Genomic DNA, 19,118 nt, shown 5'->3' on the forward strand with positions numbered 1-19,118 from the left:
AGCAGCAAAGGTGGATGGATGTGCCATGTTGGCTAGTAGACAAACACACAAGCAAGTGGATGCCTTTTCCAATAAAGGTTCCAGATGTTGAGTTTTACCATGCTTGGAAGAGCAGAAAAAAGCCTCATGCCTCTCATCCTGGGCATATGCCAAACTAGCTGAAGCATCCAGATACTTCAAGGATGCTTCAAGTACAATAAATACAGATTGAATAATAATTAGGAAACATACTTTGGAGTCTACTACCCTTTGTGTTAGCTGCATATTAGTACAATCAACTTTTAAAATTACTGCCTACTTGCCTCCACAAGAAACGTATCCATATCTTCTGGACTCTCAAAAACGAAAGCCTTCATGTCATTGGCCGGAATGTGATTTTCAATATATTTAGCGTGTCTACTGTCTTTCATATTGATCTGCTCACATACAAAAAAAAAGTTAAGAAAAGGTAATGATAAGAGACTGTTTTAATACAACTGAACTTAACAACCCTTCCATGCCAGCAGTCAGCTGATATCCAAGCCTACAGTTCACCACCATTTCATGTCTGGTGGCTCTGCTCCAACGCTAGTAAAGATACCATACTGTTTAGAAGCAACTGGGATAATAGACCAAATACACAGAACTCCATGCTTTACGAATTATTCAAATGCAGTTCTCTTTGACAAACATGAATAAAGAATTGTGAAGCCCGAGAAAGACAAAGACTATATTAAACTTTTTTATTTAAGAATTTAAAGAAAGTATGAATGAAGCTTTTACTAACTGAATAAAACGTTAATATTAGAATTCTGCAGTAACTCACCAGTATTTAAGATATTATATCCATGATAAATGAAGACGAAATTACACAGAACCACACAATTTAACAGCCCCAAGACTGCCAAAGGCTGGATAAACTTACTATCAATTTGAAAACTAAAGCATCTAAGTAAGTGAGACTAACTTACATTTATCACAGAACAAAGTTCAAACATTAGTGGATTTTATAGATATTAGTCATTTATAGATATTAATGAGGCCTTAAAGTAAAAGCAAAAGCCATCATACCAAGGTATCTACAGAATTAATTTGATGTGATCTTACAAAAAGAATTGGAATATCTGGTAATAAGAGGAAATTCTAGGAGTAGGCTTTTCCTGTGCTTGTAGCTGGTTATGCAGAGCACACCACAAAAACATCTGAGGAGCACAGTGATATGATGAAATATTTGCTGAGCAGATTGCGCTTTAAGGAGTGGGCCCTCAGTTGCAACTACCACTGTATTTTTAGGAAGCCACTTAAACCTAAGTAATTAGATGTACTTTTGAGGAAATCTGCAGCATGAACCTTAAGAAAGAACTTCTTACTGGGGAGGGAGAGAGAAGGTATGATCTCATCTTACTCAAAAGGAACGAAAAATACAGAGTTCACCATACCATACATATTACATACATATACTGCATGCAATTGGCAGCTAACTTTAAGGTGTCTTGCAAGTTCTGAACTAATTCTCAAAGTCTTGCAAGCATAAATAGAAATTAATTGATTAGTGATATAGATGTAAATTTTCTTACCACAAGCATTATGGGCTCACAAACTGTTTTTTTAAACTTGTCTTTGTTCTTTCTTAGCCACATAAGAGCAGAGTGTGTATCTTGATATTTCCCTCTAAGAGTCTCTTCTTTCATACTCATTATATTATTAAGTTGTTCAATGCGATCAATTATTCCTGTGATTTAAGACAGTTTCGTAAATAGAGTCCATAGTAAAAATACATTATATTCAGTATTTTTCAATATTTATTGACTATGTTACCACAGGAGTAGGGCTGACAGGAGAGTATAAGAATTTAGAGTTTCTATTCCCACATTCAAAATCCCACTTATTCTAAAGGGATTTAAAGAATTATTCAAACTTAAAATTTAGAATAAAATTATAATTGTCCAAAGCATAATGAAATGTGTACAGCATTTATTTATATTAAAGAACATAAGAATTTAGTCCTAGAAGTATCTCTTCAATTCATGTTCTACTGTTATATTTAGAACCAGTAATACCCCAAGAGAAAAGAAACTGGGGGACTAGCAACATGAAATTTGAGTGATATTTCATGTTTGCAGAAAAATGAAGACATGACCGTAGACTGTGTAAGAAAGCATTTGGTACTGAGGAGAAGCAGAGGTTGAATACCTTCTATGCCTCTTGAAATAAAGTACATAGCCTCTCTCCCTCTAGGTCACTTGATCTTTCCCCAGGACACTTCAAAGTAATTTACTGAAATTAATGTTAGCTGAAGTTCTTCCAAAAAGGAAGAATCAGCATCAATAGCTAATATACTGCCACAGAGATCATTTTAAGCAACACATCTTTAAAACAAGCTTTTTTCCCCCACCTTCATCCTGCAAGTACAAACAAAACTGGCAAACCAGTTTCTTTACCCAGGGATCAAGGGAAACTAACTTCTTGTAAGAGTAGTTTTAATGTCAGTTACTTCTTTTGAATTTAAGTGTTCTTATCTCTACAGCTGGTTTTGTTACTTTTAATAAAACAGTCAAGAGGGCTACTAAAGTAACAATCTGCAACTCTGAGGCTTGAGGTAAATGTCTCAAATTATTTTTACTATAGCAGGACAACAAGCAGATGCTGTAGGAGCAGTCTTAAAAAATAAAACAAAGAAAAACAAGTAACTTACTTCTCTTTTCCCGTTCTTGGTTATTTTTCTCTGTTGTTACATCACTAATATCACTCTCAATGTTTGCCCTTTCTCCTTGTAAATCTTTCAGTTCATTATTAACAGCATCAATTTGTGGCTGAAGATTCTCACAGTTGCTCGCTGTACTGAGTTCATCGTTCCATTCCTCTATCATCTTATGAGCACTTATTATTTTCTTCCTTCTATCCATTTCTTCATCTTTTTTCATTCTGAAAGCTTGATTAATTTCTTCAATCTAAGAATTTTGAATATTTTCAACATTGAGAGAGTTTAGTATGCAATATTATGACAAATAACTAGTATATCACTGAGACAGGTATTAAATACAGATGTAACCATGCATTAAAACCATATGTTCTAGTTCTAATAGCCCTATGACAAATTAGAAGCTGAATAGATTTTGTTAAGGTTTGAGAACATTTAATCTAAACTAAAATCAAATTTTTACATCATTTTCAAAGATCCTTTATTTCTACAAAAGCAGAAGTTTAAAACATCTTTAACACATTTGTAAGCCAGTCTAGATTACATAAAGCCTACATCACAAAACAGCGTGCAACCTGAATTCTGCGCCTTGATGTGTAACTTAGAAATTTCTTGATGGAGTGCATAAGTGAAGAACAGCAATTCTTCTTTGCAACAGATTTTTGCAGCACCTTCTTTAAAAATGCTTTTAGTTAACAGAAGCAAAAACCAAAGTCTCTTGCACAGAGTATCTGAGGGAGTTTTTAATGTTGTGTGTATTACTGTACTACCAAGGCTGTAACTTTTCAAGAAAAGCCTGCAAAATATTGCTCATATACATACCATCCATTCTAAAAGTTTGTTGCAAAGTAACTGATTTTATGTAGCCTATAACTATCTAATAGCAATTGGTGTTTGGAGTAATGGGCATTTGATTCTCAGGAGATTCTGTTCTGCCCAGAAGGTGCAAAGATTCATTGTATACTAGAAGTGGAGTATAAAAATGCTGCTAGTGCTTGGAGAGAAATCTCTGACATCTGACTAAAGAGTAGACAAAAAAAAGTTTTACTGCAGAATTTAAGGAGAAGAATTCTACCTGCACGCAAGATGTGCCAAAGCTAGTACCAAATTAATATATTAAACAAAAAAGCACCAAAAAGTCAAAAATCAAGACTCTTACTTGCTTATCTTTCATCTCCAAAGCATCTTGCTTTTGTTTACATTTTTGGGAAACCTCCTTGATTTCACCAGCCTGCATACAACAACATATTTAAATCAGATAGTAATAAAATGCAGAATAAATGCTTAGTTATGTATATACTGAAAATTCCTTCAAGTGTGACTGATTCTTACAGATAAAGCTGTAAGTGAATTTTTATGACTGACAAAGACAAGCTCATCATCTTATTATTACTCTTACTTCTATCTGTAACACATACATTTTCAGCAATTTGTACAAAACTGAATATTGGCGTATAATCTGTTCACAGTCATGCAAGATCAGCTATGGATCTGCAAACTCTGGCACAGAGGAAGCATCCGAACCTAATCTTAATTAAAATAATTCCACCTTTGATTTAAACAAACAAAAAAGTTACACTCAGACCCTTAAACTGAAAAGGGTTACTGCCTCTTTTTCCAAATTGACTTAAAACAATACATGTTGGTAGGAACTCCTGGAAGTCAAGTCACCCTATGCAATCCCTTGCTCAAAGCAGGTCTTACTAAACCATGTTACTAAGGCACATGTCCAGTTGAGTCCTGAAAGCCTCCAATGCCCAATTAATTAACTGAGTCTGTGAATCTCCAAACCCTCCAAACCTTCCCAAATTCCAAATTGCCTCTGCTACTTGTCATAGCAATAGGAATAAGAGCAGTGAAGGCCCATTTGTCTAAGGAGGCTACCTAGGAAGTGCAATGAGAGGAAAAGACGTGAACCTGGCAACCTTCAGACTCCCCACATTATCTCAACATGGTATTACAAGACTTGAGTTGTGGTGTGGCTAAAATTAACAGGTTTAAAAGATTCTCAGTTGGAAAAAGTAGTTAGAAAAAGCTACTAATTGCAAGTTGCATAATCAAATAGAATTATGATCACAGAGGAAGCGTGCTGTGCTTTCTGAACAAATTCAACTCCTCTCCTGAACTAAAAAGGCTGAAGGATGGGAATCCTGTGGGTAAATTCCAGTGCAGACAGGTAAATAAAAACAGCGCTCCAGCTGGAAGGAATTTCTTCCTACAAAATATGTCACACTGAAAAGCTAAGATGTGCGAAGAACAGAAAATAAAATTGTGCAACTCTTCTTCATCTCGCAACCTAAAAGGTGAACATAACTTAAAGGCCTTGACTCTGCAGTTGTTTGTACAGAGACAAGATGGAATGATATGCCTTGGTCTTGCAGTTGACCGCGATACACTAATGACTCCACAGCGCTGTCTGAAAAGTGCACAGGCTGGCACTACGAAGAAGAAAGCCTTTCCTGGGAAATTGATGCTAAATGTTCACAGAAAAAATTTGAAGCATCTCAAAGTCAGGAGAGTATTACAGAACTGGAATCCAATTTTTCAATTATCATTACATTTTCAGTTATCATGTATTTATACGTACCAACTTACTGAATAGATTAACGACAACAATCTTGTTTAAAGTTTTTGCGGTACAACCAAAAAACTCTTGCTTTATACTACGAAGTACTACACAAATTGCATTGCACCCTTTTCAGAGGTCCAAGAGTCTGGAGCATAAACTATTCCAGCATTCTCTCACACAATTTTATCAACCTCCTCCTCCACAATGGGCAGATTTATTTTCTTCAGAATCTGCACACCCCACCCACCCTAAGCACAAAACTTTACTCACAGTTCTTAATCTAACCAAACACTTACAAGGGTTTAAACACAAACAACAGAAATAGTCATGCACTCTCTCTGGGTACTTTAATTTCTTTCCAGATTTAACACTGTCTTTACTTTCATACTATAGGAAATCTGTAACACCATGACTGGCTTGAAATGCTACACTGCTCTCCCTTAATGCCCAACTAAATGTTTAATTAAAAAAAAAAAAATTACACAAATAAAGTTACACTGCTTTGATAGTAAAAATCACTCAACTCATGCTGGCTGATAGTATAATTATCCCTGAAATACTCAAATCCTTGCATCTATAAGGACTAAATTTTAAGCTATAATGAATTCAAGCTGTGTCTTTAAAGAAGTGAAGAGTTTCTGAAGAACTAGCAGTCAAAGTAATTTGAAGGTATGGTACTTAAAGCCATTGAGGTTTTGCCTTGGGTTAAAACTAGTGACAGTGCTGGCAGAACACACCCTGCTTCAAAAGAAACTAGAAAGCAAGATTAGAATATCTCGGTAAGTCTTCTGTGGTTAATTTACTTCAAATGTCACATCGTCGGCTGAATATGAGCCAGCAGTGTGCTCAGGTGGCCAAGAAGGCCAACGGCATCCTGGCTTGTATTAGGAACAGTGTGACCAGCAGGGCTAGGGAGGTGATCGTCCCCCTGTACTCAGCTCTGGTGAGGCCGCACCTCGAGTACTGTGTTCAGTTTTGGGCCCCTCGCTACAAGAAGGACATCGAGGTGCTTGAGCGGGTGCAGAGAAGGGCGACGAAGCTGGTGAGGGGCCTGGAGAACAAGTCCTACGAGGAGCGGCTGAGGGAGCTGGGCTTGTTCAGCCTGGAGAAGAGGAGGCTCAGGGGTGACCTTATCGCTCTTTTTAGGTACCTCAAGGGAGGCTGTAGCGAGGTGGGGGTTGGCCTGTTCTCCCACGTGCCTGGTGACAGGACGAGGGGGAATAGGCTTAAGTTGAGCCAGGGGAGTTTTAGGTTAGATGTTAGGAAGAACTTCTTCACTGAAAGGGTTGTGAGGCACTGGAACAGGCTGCCCAGGGAAGTGGTGGAGTCACCATCCCTGGAAGTCTTCAAAAGACGTTTAGATGTAGAGCTTAGGGATATGGTTTAGTGGAGGGCTGTTAGCGTTAGGTTGGACTCGATGACCTTGAGGTCTCTTCCAACCTAGGAAATTCTGTGATTCTGTGATTCTGTGATCTCTCCTTCTTTGCAGCTTTTTGGCTTCTGGAATTCATAGATCAAAATGCACCTAATACATTCTCTGAGCCCAAAAGAAGCATGACTTCAGAATAAAGCTAACCTTGTGAATATGTAGTACATTGTTTATATAATATATATATATATATATATAAAAAAAAAAAAACACTTCACAGGTTTAGATTCAGTAGAAACAAGTTGATTCAAGAGTAAGTCCATCAAGAGCATGAGTCAATCAGGTAGCACACTCCCCCAGTTCCACTTTTACAGTTCCGTAGTGAACAGCCTATATAAGAACACTCTTTGCAAGTTAAAACTAAAGTGTTCACTATTTTTCCATAGGCTTCTGATGCAAACAGGGAGTAACTCCTAAATGAGTAGAGACCAATACCTCGAGGAACTGTGGAAGCAGCAGAACTCCTTCCTGTTCACAATATATACATATATAGAGATATAGATATAAGCATTAGTATAACATTAGTTAAAAATGAGATATGACTAAAACACAGAAGGATAACACTAAGCCATGAAAACAAAGCACAAAGGCCCTTTCCAAATTATGAAAATCAATTGAAGCTTTCATCCATTAACTTTCCTCTAAGGAAGACCACCTACTTTTTAAAAACAAAGAACATTAACAATAAAAAAAACAAAAAAGCCACACCCCACTTCAATAAAACCAACTTTTTAAGAAGTTTATATACATGTATGTCATATAACAGTGTAATAAACTCTTGCAGCACTGTGGAGCTCTGAATCCAAAGTCTGACTACAACTGTTCTTAGTAAGATTTTTGTTGTTCACACCAGTACCGCTCTTCAATCTGTTTTTTTGCTTGATTGCAATTTTGGGTTTTTGATTTGTTTTGTCTTTCAAAGAAAGCACATGGAGAGTGTAGTAACTCACAGTGCACTAAATTACATTCAAGTAAAGTGTCAGCCTGATTCTACAAGCTGCATCATGACAGCCGTGTCACAGGTGCCTTCACACCAAGTTATCTGATTTGAATTACAGTTATCTTCAAGTAGAACTCACTGCTGTAAATATTCTCATGTTATCAGTTAACTTTGATTATTCATCCAAAATTTTTTACAATTACTACTGGAGCCTGAACAGTACATTCTCCTGCAGAGAATTACAGTACTTTTATTGACATCTTCCACAGCTGTAGAGAGAACAGCTATTCAAAGCCAGATACCAAGCTGTAAAGCACAGGCAGGCTACCCATTTAAATTCTTCAATGCATAACAATGTTCACAACTGATGGAGGATTACTGTATACTAAAAAATAAACATATAAATACCCTACTTACAAAAGTAGATTAAACATTAGAAAAAAACCCTTATGCCAGAAAAGTTGCAAATTTGCTTAAATTAGCCACACAAACTGACCACATTTTTTCTAAGATACACCAAGTTGGAGAATTTGCAAGCTGACTAAGTTTTGCAAAGATACTACAGAACAGACAAAAACACAGGACTAATTTAATACTGTTATCTAACTTCAGGAACCTGTAACATGATAACCCTGAAGACTGTGAAGGTTCTTTAAAAGGTACATAAGTATCTTTAAAGATGCATAAGTATCTTTAAAGACGAAAAGTTCCTGTTCATGTAATACCAAGAGAGGAGACACTAGAGTGGCTACCTAAGGTTTATTAAGAAACACAATCCTTAAGTTTTACTGCTTTTAGCGAAACACCAATATGCAGAACTCACTGAGAATCAATAGCAGGAGAACTTCAGGAAAACTTCTAGAACATATTAGGGCACACTAGAAAGACAGATGTCACTCTTCGCAAATCTGAACAAAGAACACCTGAATACTATAACTGAACTTAAATTACCTACCATACATTTTATCTTCTTATCCAGACTCTTAAAAGATTCTACAGTTTCTTCTATTTTTTTCACAAGTGGAGACTGCATTTCCTTCAGATTCTTCAGTTCTTCCCTGGCCTGGTCTCGGATTTGTTTTACTTCCTCATGCTGCTGACGAACAGTTTCGTATTCCTTGGAAAAGTTTCAAGTAAAATAATTAAAGACTTCTGTCTTCCTTTCCAGTATTATTTATACTGCTTTAACATTTTATGTAATTGAACACAGGTTTTAAGAGAAAAGTCTCATACAGAAACCAGTGTTAGCATGACTACTTAAGTAATGCGCCTGTTAGTAGTGACGATGAGCAGAAGATACAGAGATCGTTCAATCCCCACTGAATAGGGCACACTTTTAGTGGCTCTCAACAGACAATGGAAGTAGCAGAAGATACGACCAACAGCTTTGCCTTTAAACCCATCTTGGATCAGCGTCAAAAAACTAATTTAGCCCCTTCTGTCTATACTTTGAGCATTAATTAGGCAGAAGTCCTCAAGCGAAGGAGCAAGTAACCACAGGAAATTTCAGGAGAAAGAAAAAGAAGAAGTTAGATGGATCAGAGCTAGGAACATACACTGAAGTAAACTGAAGGGGAGAAGGCAAGAACAAAACTTTCAAGGAGAAAAAAAACATAAAGACACAACACATGCATACAAATCCTCCACCAAACACTACAATAACAAGTCACTATCTAGGGAGCCCTGAATTATTCTGATTTTTAAAATAACACACACACAAAAAAAAGGGATTGCCTGCAAGCTCTGTCCATTTTGCACTATCTGCCACTGTACTGGGTTAACATAACAAGGCTATAGGAGCAGGAGGTGGGGGGCTGTAGAATACTGCGGACACTAAAACCAGTGCAGCAGGAGGTGCTCCAGGCAGGCAGCAGCAGTTCCCCTGCCGCCTGTGCAGGGAGAGGCCCCTGGTGGAGCAGGCTGTCCCCCTGCAGCCCATGGGTCCCACATGGAGCAGATCTCCACGCTGCAGCCCCCCCATGGGTGGAGGAGCCCCCAGTGGAGCAGGTGGATGTGGCCTGGAGGAGGCTGAGGCCCATGGAGAGCCCCCACAAGAGCAGGCCCCGGCAGCCCATGGAGAGGAGCCCACGCAGGAGCAGGGGTCTGGGGGGAGCTGCCGCCCATACTGGAGCAGTCAATTCCTGAAGGACTGACCTGATGGTACAGACCCATATTGGATTGGTTCTTGAAGAACTGCAGCCTGTGGGAAGCCCACATAAAATCAATTTAGGAAGGATGGCATCCTGTGGGAGGGACATCAGGCTGGAGCAGGGAAGACAGTGAGGAGGATGGAATGGCAGAGACAAAGTGTTAAGTACTGACCACAACCCCCATTCCCCTGAGCTGCTCAGAAGGAGAGAGGAAAAGTGTTTTTAGTTTGCTCATAGCTTCTTACAGCTCTTGTCTGTTAGCAACAGGCAATAAATTACATTGATCTCTCTATGCTGAGTTTGCTTTGCCTGTGATAGTGAGTGATCTCCCTGTTATCTCAACCCATTAGCCTTTTTTTCACCATATTTTATTCCCCTTTCCTTTTTAGAAGGGAAGAGCTGTGTGATTGAGTTAGCTGCCCATCAGCGTGAAACCAACACAGCCACTTTTTCCTAGTTAGTAATTTAATCACCACACTTGTAAACATAAAAAAAAATAATCACAAATATATCTACTTAGACTACTCTGTCAAAATTCTTTCTTTGTTATATCTTTTCTTGTAAAGCAGAAAAACATTCGGAGAAAGATGTGATAATCCAATTTAAGATTAAAAAATCCCTTCAACACGACATAGTTCTAGTATTGCAGTTGTAAGAAAAACACATCAGGTAAGAGAAACACTGAAAATAAAATTAAATCTTACCACCCAAGGTCTTTTTCTCTGAAGCATGTCAATTAGGTCTAGATGGCGCTTGCATTCATGGTATCTCTCAACATCTTGTTTGTATCGTTCAACCCTCTGTTTCATTTTCTCCAATGAGTAAGCTTTTTCTTTGCACAAATTCTGTAAGAATATGCATTTCATAATTTACAGCATCTACTCTATGAAAACACTTTTCAGAAATTATCCATACCTGGACCCCTCGCTACAAGGGCATCAAGGTACTTGAGTGTGTCCAAAAAAGGGCTACAAAGCTGCAGAAGGGCCTAGAGAACAAGTTTTACAAGGAGCAGCTGAGAGAGTTGGGGTTGTTTAGCCTGGAGAAGAGGAGGCTCAGGGGAGACCTTATCACGCTCTACAGCTACCTTACAGAAGGCTATAGCAAGGCAGGAATTGGTCTCTTCTTCTCCTAAGCACCAAGTGGTAAGACAAGAGGAAATGGCCTTAAGTTGCACCAGGGGAGGTCTAGGTTGGATATTAGGAAAAATTTCTTCACTGAAAGATTAAAACACTTAAAGAAAAGATATCATCCCTACAGCTCATGGACTGATTAATCTAGAAGTTTCTAAACAACCATAACTGATTTTGCTAAATATAAGTTGTAAAAATACTTCTGAAAGTTCTTGTACAGACCTGTAACAGAAATATTAAGGTTGGTATTTGAATATAGTACGTATAAATGGAAATACATGCATTTGCACAAATACAAGGAACAGCAGAACAAAGAATTAAAATGGCCTGCACTGATAACGACAGGCACTGTTCCCAGAACAGTGCTCCCAAGACACCATTCCCAGCAGTAACATCTCTGTACAGATTACAAAGCCTGATAAATTCACAGCACAACTGAGTGTCAGGGAAAGATCCTGCATACTAAGAAAAGGACAGCAACAAGGTTGCACCATACTGCTTACAATTATCTTTTTTCCTTTTAATATGTGACTACTACTAACCAGGAAAAAGTAGAAACAGGCAACAATCTCACCCATAATTTATGGAAAGCAAGATTAAAGCAAAAGGAACACCTCCTAACAGCTGCCAACTCTTAAAGGACAAAAAAGATACCTGTAAGAACTCACAAAATTTTATTATGTAAATTCTGTCTGTACAATGTGCATGTTTACCTCTAGTTCTCTTTCTTTGTCTCTGAAGTTTTTCAGTTCACAGTGATATTTGTACATTTCTGGAGGACCAATGGATTTTTCAGTGGCTTCAAGCAATTCAACCTTAGTCAGTCTTGCAAATTCTCCAACTCTGTCCTATAAAATAAAGAAGTTGTAACAATACAGTTTTAGTTATAATAGTGTAGGACAGCAATACTGGATTTAAATAGGTTCACAAACACCTGATGTACAGTTCTTTGATAGTTCTGACATAATTAAGCATAGGACAACCACCTCTGGAATTTGTAAAATTTCATACAAGGAAATATCCACGTATGGAGCTGTTCTGGCATGATTTGAGCTTAAACCTTAGCTCTTGGCTTTTTCAGCAGCTTGAGGGTACCTGCTGAGGACAAAGGTTGGTTCATTGTTTCTGAATTGGCTATCATTCTTCCAAATGAGACAGCTCAGTTCAGAGAATTCACTTTTTTCAGCCTTTCTTCATGAACGCACTTCTCCTTGAAGAGGAGAAAAAAAGTCATGACTGGCTAGGCTCTGATAGGGTTCCCTTTTACTACTATCTCTGACGATCCCCATGAGCTAGAAAGGTCTTTAGAAACAACCCACCATAATTTTTTATTTATTTTTTTTTTTAAGGGTATAACTGTGATCCAACATAGCTATCTGCACAGAAACCCTAATCTTCCCATGCATGGATCCAGCTATCAAAGCAGCACCTGGCATTCATTAGTCTTCTCCTTCCTTCATGAGCTATTTTCCATCAGGACAATTTTATTTTTTTACCAAGTTTGATTCTGAATACCATTAAGTCCTACCTTATGCTCAAAAAACAGTTTAAGCCACAGGAGCTTATAGGAAGGCTCTAGCAGCAGTCTCTCTTGCAACTACAAGGTCACTTAATAGGGCTACTTCCTGGATCTCGGAGAGAGAAATCCAGACAACTCTTTGCCTTCACTTGCCAAGTAGAGGACCTAGTCATGAGGAACTGTCTGGATATAACTAAAGAAAAGCACATGCAGACAATGACTGTGGAAGGCAGGGATGCAGGAACCACGCAGATAAATGCACAGAAATGGTGCTAGATCTCAAGACCTTATTTAAATAAATAAATTTCCCCACAGATTTGTTGCCGCATTAGCGGCAGGTCAGAGAGGTAATACTGGTATCATTGCTACCCAAACAACATCAGCAGCTTCCCTTTCAGTGACAACAGACAGCAGGTACAGAACTGTCCAGTTAAGAAACCCTAAAGGCCACATAGTTCCTTCCTTCTTTCAACATCCCACCAGTATGGCTATGTCCCCATGCTCCTCCTTTGTGTGGTCCAATTAAATTGCTGAAATGACACAGGATTTGGAAATAAACTACAGAACCCTCTCACTGCAACTGCATTGCCTCTCAAAATTCTTTCATACCTGAGGAAGAAACTGGCACAAATTGTCCATCTGGATGTTTAAGGCTGCGACCTGTTCCTCTACTGTTTTCAGAGTTGTTGGTTTTTTGTTGATAAACCATGTTGATGTGTTGTTCACCACTTGCATTTCCCGTGTGATAATGATATTCTCAGGTGCCTTAGACCTGATTAATAAAAAAAGTATTTACATTTTTTGAGAGTATACAAGGGTCACCAGATGTCAGAATACATTAGTTACCATGTTAAAAACTTATTTGATACTTAAATATTTAAAAACTGAACAGCAGAGACAGATTCATATTGTTTCACATAGTATACAATATTTTCATGATGAATGAATCCCACCATGTCTCCTGTGCAACACTGATGACATTACAAATATCTGCAAATCTTAACTCAGAGGTAGCTATTTACATATATAACATATTCTTGATGAATGCATGAATCATTTAAAAGTTGTTACATATGAAGTAGTTTTATATATAAAAGTATTTTTAATTTGAAAGAGGAAGCTTTAAACTTGGTATGCAGGAACTGTACCAGCACCAAGTTCTTAAAGTTTAATATTAATGTACAGAACTCAATCAATAAGCTGTGTATACATATTCCACCTGAAAATACGAACAATATCATACTGAATGAAAAATAATTCCTTTTTCTGCTTTTAAAGAAGAGTAAAAAAGCATCAATTGCCCACAATTTAGTTTATATACAATTTGATCAAGGTGGCCAACTTTCATACAAATTAAGGATCTAAGTCATTTTATTAGCTCTACATTCTATTTAGTGTAGCCACATAGCAGGTTAAGGCTTATCAAGGCAACCTGCGCTATTGCACTGCTATTGCAGTTTCAAGTTAAGATCTCTACCCAAAAGCAGATACTGAGAAACTCTGTTAGGATAGTTTCTCTTTATCTTTTTCTGTTCAGTTTAGCACTAAATACTGGAACCATGTAGTATTACCCTGTAACCATAAAATAAATGCAAGTTACTAACCTGATTTTACAGGCTAACTCCAAATGATATTTCAGTTTCTCTATCTTGTATAAAATAGATTAATCTTATTCATTAATCTTACCTAGAAGACTACACTACCTGGAATTCTACATTATCTGGAATTAGTCAGCTCTACTTTTTTCTTCTGCTTTGCTTCAGTAACATTTATAGTAAGAATGCAGAGGAACCCCTCACATCAGGAGTATCAGTACAGGAACGCAAAGACAGAACTTTTATTTTTTTTTAAATATTGTTGTCTATTTATTTCTAGAATTCAGACTTGTTTTTTATCCTTTTTAAATCACTTCCAACCACTATGACATGACAGCAGTACAGACTGCACATAAATCACGTGATCCTTGAGTATCATCGAAAGCTAAACACACCATACGCATCAGTCTTTGTCCTTGTATTGTTTTTGCATCAAGACAAGGTAAAATGCTTCAGAAAGTGAAATCAGAACAAACTATCACTGCTTATTTTTTTTTGAGTGATTTTTTAAAAGCTTTACAATTTTAAGTTCAGGGGAAACAACAATAAAAAAAAAAAAAACAAATAAATCATCAGCTTAAATAAAGATCTCTGCACACCCTGTACAGATTTTGTTCTAGAGTTTTGCGAGCGACTGTGTGGGGAAATAATCTAATTAAAAATTAATAAGAAAATATAATTTTACTACTTACAGTTCAATTTCTACCACACCTTTCAGGCACCCCTGCTTTACAAAGAGACCAACCTACAAAATGAATTATGTAAGTTATTATTGCAAAGTAACTCTGTATTAAGTTGTAATCTCTTACAAAAACACGTATTTGTATTATAGAGTTGCAGTAATGGTGTATTTTACTGAAAACTGACAATAACAACAAAAAATTATTTTATCAGTTTACTACCTCAGAATAAAGGAAGATGGTATTAACTTCCTCATTAACTAGCAGCATTAGTTTCCTCCACAGATTAACAGTTTGTTATCAATTTCAACTAAAAGGTTCATACTCATTGGATAGTAACATGAAATTGGATTAATTGGATAAATTAATTGGATAAACATGAAAATACCATCCAGGCAATTTCCATACTTAAGGTTTTCTCAAGACAGAGCTGCAATCACAGAATACATACAATCATTTAGGTAACCAGACTTAGAGCTCCAAAGAACTACCAAAATATGTTCCACCTAACCACAATATCGATGGAAACAAAAGGAAAAAAAAAAAAAAAAAAGAGAGACCACACAAATAAACTTTCTCCTACAATATCACTATATAATCTTTTGGGAACAAAAAAACAATAGATGCAATGAAAAAAAACTAATAGCTCAACCCCCAAATCATTTAAGTCGCTACATTAAATCATAGATGAATTTATAAAGGTAGCATGGCTCTATAAAAACTCTCAGTCACATCAGGAATATGTTATTTCTATTGGTGGCATTTTCCTATGCTACTGTGGAAGCCATCTTCAGAAATAACATCTAATCTACTCTAGGTTCAGGTACAATTCAGGTGTTTCCATTTGATAATTCAGACAAAACAGCAAGTATGGCCACCACTTTGGTAAAAGCCTTTGTCACTAGAGCAAGCCATTCTACAATCCCCACACCTCATATTCTTACAAAACAAAGTAAATCGAGGAAAACGTACCATCCATCCCTCCCCTTGGGCAAGACTCTCGATGAAATTTATATTAAACATGAAAATTAAGAAAGTTTATAGTCACCTTGTCAGCTCGTCCTATGAAAGAAGGTTTTCCAGCCAGTCCCAGACAGATGGCACAAACAATGCTAGATTTTCCCGTTCCATTGGCACCTACAATCATGTTCAAGTTGGGTCCCGGACGTACTTCACAGATGTCATAAGTTCTGGAAAACACAGTATTTTCTTGAACATTATACACAATAAATCACCTCAAAACCACTTTTTGACTATATTAAATACGAAAGATTATGAGTTTTATCAAATCTAGACTCATTTCTCAACCATTATACTGTAATTAAACCTCAAGAGTGAAAGCTGGAACTCCATTAAAACACTTGGGAAAAAAATTCCTACCTGCCAGAGCATTTACAGCAGTATTCTTCACAACAAATAAAGAATGAAACCTCAACACACACACAAAAAGAAAAGAGACAATTCCTACTGACTTTTTAGGACTTGATATAATCTGACGTTAAAACCAACCACACAGAGGGCGGTCAGTCAAGTCTGTTGAATTTGATGCCAGTTGCCACCTGCACTGCAGGCGCAGGAGATTCAAGCCTAAACCATATGATGCAAATGGGTTTTCAGCTCTGCAAGGTCTGTGGATTCTGTGGTACCTCGCACGGATAGGCTGGACAGTGTGCACTAGTGTCTGTTACTCACAAGAACCTGAAACATTGGCCCAGAATCAGTGATTTACACTTTTTAACCTTGTATCAGACATTAGCTTTCTGCACGTGCATACTTAGTAATAGTAACCACAGAAAAAAATGCCACGGCAAACTACTACTGCTGGCACAACCCTTAACTCCATGTGTTTATAATAAAACCCACCGCTCGCTGTTCTCTTCACACACTGCACCAGGCAGAGAGGAAGTTGGCGGGCACCAGCACCAAAAAAAACAAACAAACAAACTCAAGTCTCTCAACACCACGACAGTCCTGCTGGAAAGGACGCATCTGAGCGCCTAGCCCTGAGGCTTACAACGGAGGTGTTTTAGGCTGGGCCGGTCTGGGCGCGGCGAGAAGCCATCAGCACAAAACGAAACGCGGGCTTCCACCGGCCGCCACAACAGCTCCAAATAAACGAATAAACACATAAATAGATACTTAAACACGCATATATATTTTCACCGAGGGGCGAGGGCGCCCAACGGCCGGGATCAGGCCGCCGCCGCCATCCCCTCACGGCTCCGCAGCCGCCCCCCAACGGCCCCCCGCAGCCACCACACCGCCCCGCCCCGCCCCGCAGCCTCTGTCGCGGCTCTGTCGCGACAGGCGGGCGGGCGGCGCGCACTCACAGGAAGTTCTTCATGAAGATCCTGACGATGGAGCCTTCCATGAAGCGCGGCCGCTGCCGGGCGCCCCGCGGCGCCCCGGCGGCGCCCGGCTCCGAGGCGCCCGCGCTCCGCTCCTCGCACGCCGCCTCCGCCGCCGCCATCTTGGGCCCCCGCTCCGCGCGGAGGGCGAGGCGGGCGGGGCGCGGGCAGCGGGGCTCCGGCACGGGGGCAAGGGGGGCGCTCACCGGCGGGCTCAGCCGCCGCGGGGCCTCTCATTGGCCCGCAGCGCGCTCGGAGGGTTCCTATTGGCTGGGAGGGAAGGGGGCGGTGCGAGGGAGGGGGGGCCGTTCCCTGAGTGCCTTCGGCTTCGGAAGATAGGCCCCGCCCACCCGCGCGGCGCGCGGGCTCCCCTCGTGCGCCCGCAAGATGGCGGCACAGCCGGGCGGCCGCGGGGAGGCTTCGCGAGGAGCTGCCCTCAGCACCGCCTGGGGGGGAGAAGGGGGGGGTCGGCAGGCAGCAGGCAGGCTGCTGGAGGGAGACGAAATAAAACGAAATAAATATTAAAAAATAAATAAGTATTAAATAAAATAAATTAAAATAAATAAAAAATAAAATGGAAAAAATACATAAAATGAATAAATTAAAAAAAATAAATGGAAAAAAGTAAAATAAATACATTTTAGAAATAAAATAAAATAAAATAAAATAAAATAAAATAAAATAAAATAAAATAAAATGTAAAATGAAATACACTTGTGCTCACGTGGAACTGCTCAGAGCACCGATACACGGGCTGTCAGTGCAGCTGACCTGCCTACCCCAGGATGCGGGGCAGGACTCTCCGTAAGGTTCATATCCAGAAGGGTACACGCACAACCAGCAGCAGCACACACTAGTAATATGACGTATCTAGGGAAGGATAACCAAACTGAGAGTATTTCTGTGCCATTCGTAAGATTTGTGGTAATTCATAACTTTGTGATTCTGTGTAACAGTGCAGAAAGACAGAGTTGTAAACCTGTAACACTAGTATATTTCCTTATTATATTACTTGTTGATTTATTAATTCCTAGTAATGTTCTGTATAATAAAAAGTGTCTCTTAAATTAGTTATGTCTCAAGCTCGCAGTCTAGAGAGGTAGAGTTGGACCCATGAATGAACAGTTAAGGCTGAAAGAGAAGGAGGCATTAGAATAAGGAATGATTTCAACATAACCTCCTGCCAGATTCTTCTGAAGAAATCTGCTTTTCCTAGTTTGTCATGGAGCATTTTCAAGGGTCTGATGAGAGTGGCTGCTAGTAAGAGCTAGAAAAAAAAGAGCTTCTGAAGGCCACAAGGTAGGCAGTGCTCGGGGCTAAGAGGAGTTCTTCAAAGAATAGAGGGAAGATTTAAGGGCCAATACAAAATGTAAGAGCGGTGAGTTGGGACACAGTACTCAGTGGTAAGAAGTATGACTTGCGGAAAACGCACTCCACAGCCAGTCAGATTGTACAGTAGGTGTGTTTATTCAGCACTGGGCAGCAGAGGGGGTAGTCCCGCCAAAGTCGTGCACACCTGACGCAGCAACTTGCCTTGGTTATATGCAGAAAAGACTTACATATGCATAAAGTTTCCCCGTACGCCTATATGTATTCATAACCTGTCCCCACTTCGTATTAAAATTAGTTCCAAGGAGTCTTTTCCATAATCTCCTCCCATCTGCGTTTGCGCAGCATATTCTCTATCGCTACTTGATAAGATTCTCCTAACTCCCTCTCTCAAGTATGTGCAGTTAGCTAGCAATGAGAGCAAAATGCTCGCGATATTCACAAAGACCACGTGCAACATGGAAAAAGAGAAAGGGCATTGGGTGGGTGGGAGTGGCACAGGAGATGGACAGGAAAAGGACAGAGAAAACATGCAGAGAAATGGGGGAAAAAACAGCAAGGAGATGAACACAAACCAGAGTAACATAAAGGAATATTTAAGCTTTCTTCATTCTTTCCTAAGTAACTAAGAAGCTTGAAATAACAAACTGATGATTTTTGGTTTTCTCTTGCTTTGTCTTTCCAAAGGAAATGTTAAGATTAAGAAAAATTTACATCTCAGGATTAGTGTTTATTTGAGGGAGGAT

At 39.0% G+C, this 19,118-nt stretch overlaps 1 protein-coding gene across 1 annotated transcript in view; it reads right to left on the reverse strand.

Moving 5' to 3' along the window:
• Nucleotides 1-17,115, reverse strand: part of SMC5 (structural maintenance of chromosomes 5) — a 49,518-nt gene extending 32,403 nt beyond the window's left edge. Inside the window, exons 1-11 of the mRNA XM_032205505.1 lie at nt 17,026-17,115; nt 15,744-15,885; nt 14,708-14,760; nt 13,030-13,192; nt 11,615-11,749; nt 10,473-10,613; nt 8,574-8,735; nt 3,840-3,911; nt 2,675-2,930; nt 1,557-1,711; nt 303-416 (exon numbers count right to left, since the gene is read on the reverse strand). Of these exons, the coding sequence (XP_032061396.1) occupies nt 303-416; nt 1,557-1,711; nt 2,675-2,930; nt 3,840-3,911; nt 8,574-8,735; nt 10,473-10,613; nt 11,615-11,749; nt 13,030-13,192; nt 14,708-14,760; nt 15,744-15,885; nt 17,026-17,066 (1,434 nt within the window). The 5' untranslated portion in view covers nt 17,067-17,115. The remainder of the gene's footprint in view (nt 1-302; nt 417-1,556; nt 1,712-2,674; nt 2,931-3,839; nt 3,912-8,573; nt 8,736-10,472; nt 10,614-11,614; nt 11,750-13,029; nt 13,193-14,707; nt 14,761-15,743; nt 15,886-17,025) is intronic.
• Nucleotides 17,116-19,118: the final 2,003 nt, after the last annotated feature.

This window comes from Aythya fuligula, chromosome Z (genome assembly GCF_009819795.1).
Source record: "Aythya fuligula isolate bAytFul2 chromosome Z, bAytFul2.pri, whole genome shotgun sequence".
Taxonomy (NCBI): Eukaryota; Metazoa; Chordata; class Aves; order Anseriformes; family Anatidae; genus Aythya; species Aythya fuligula.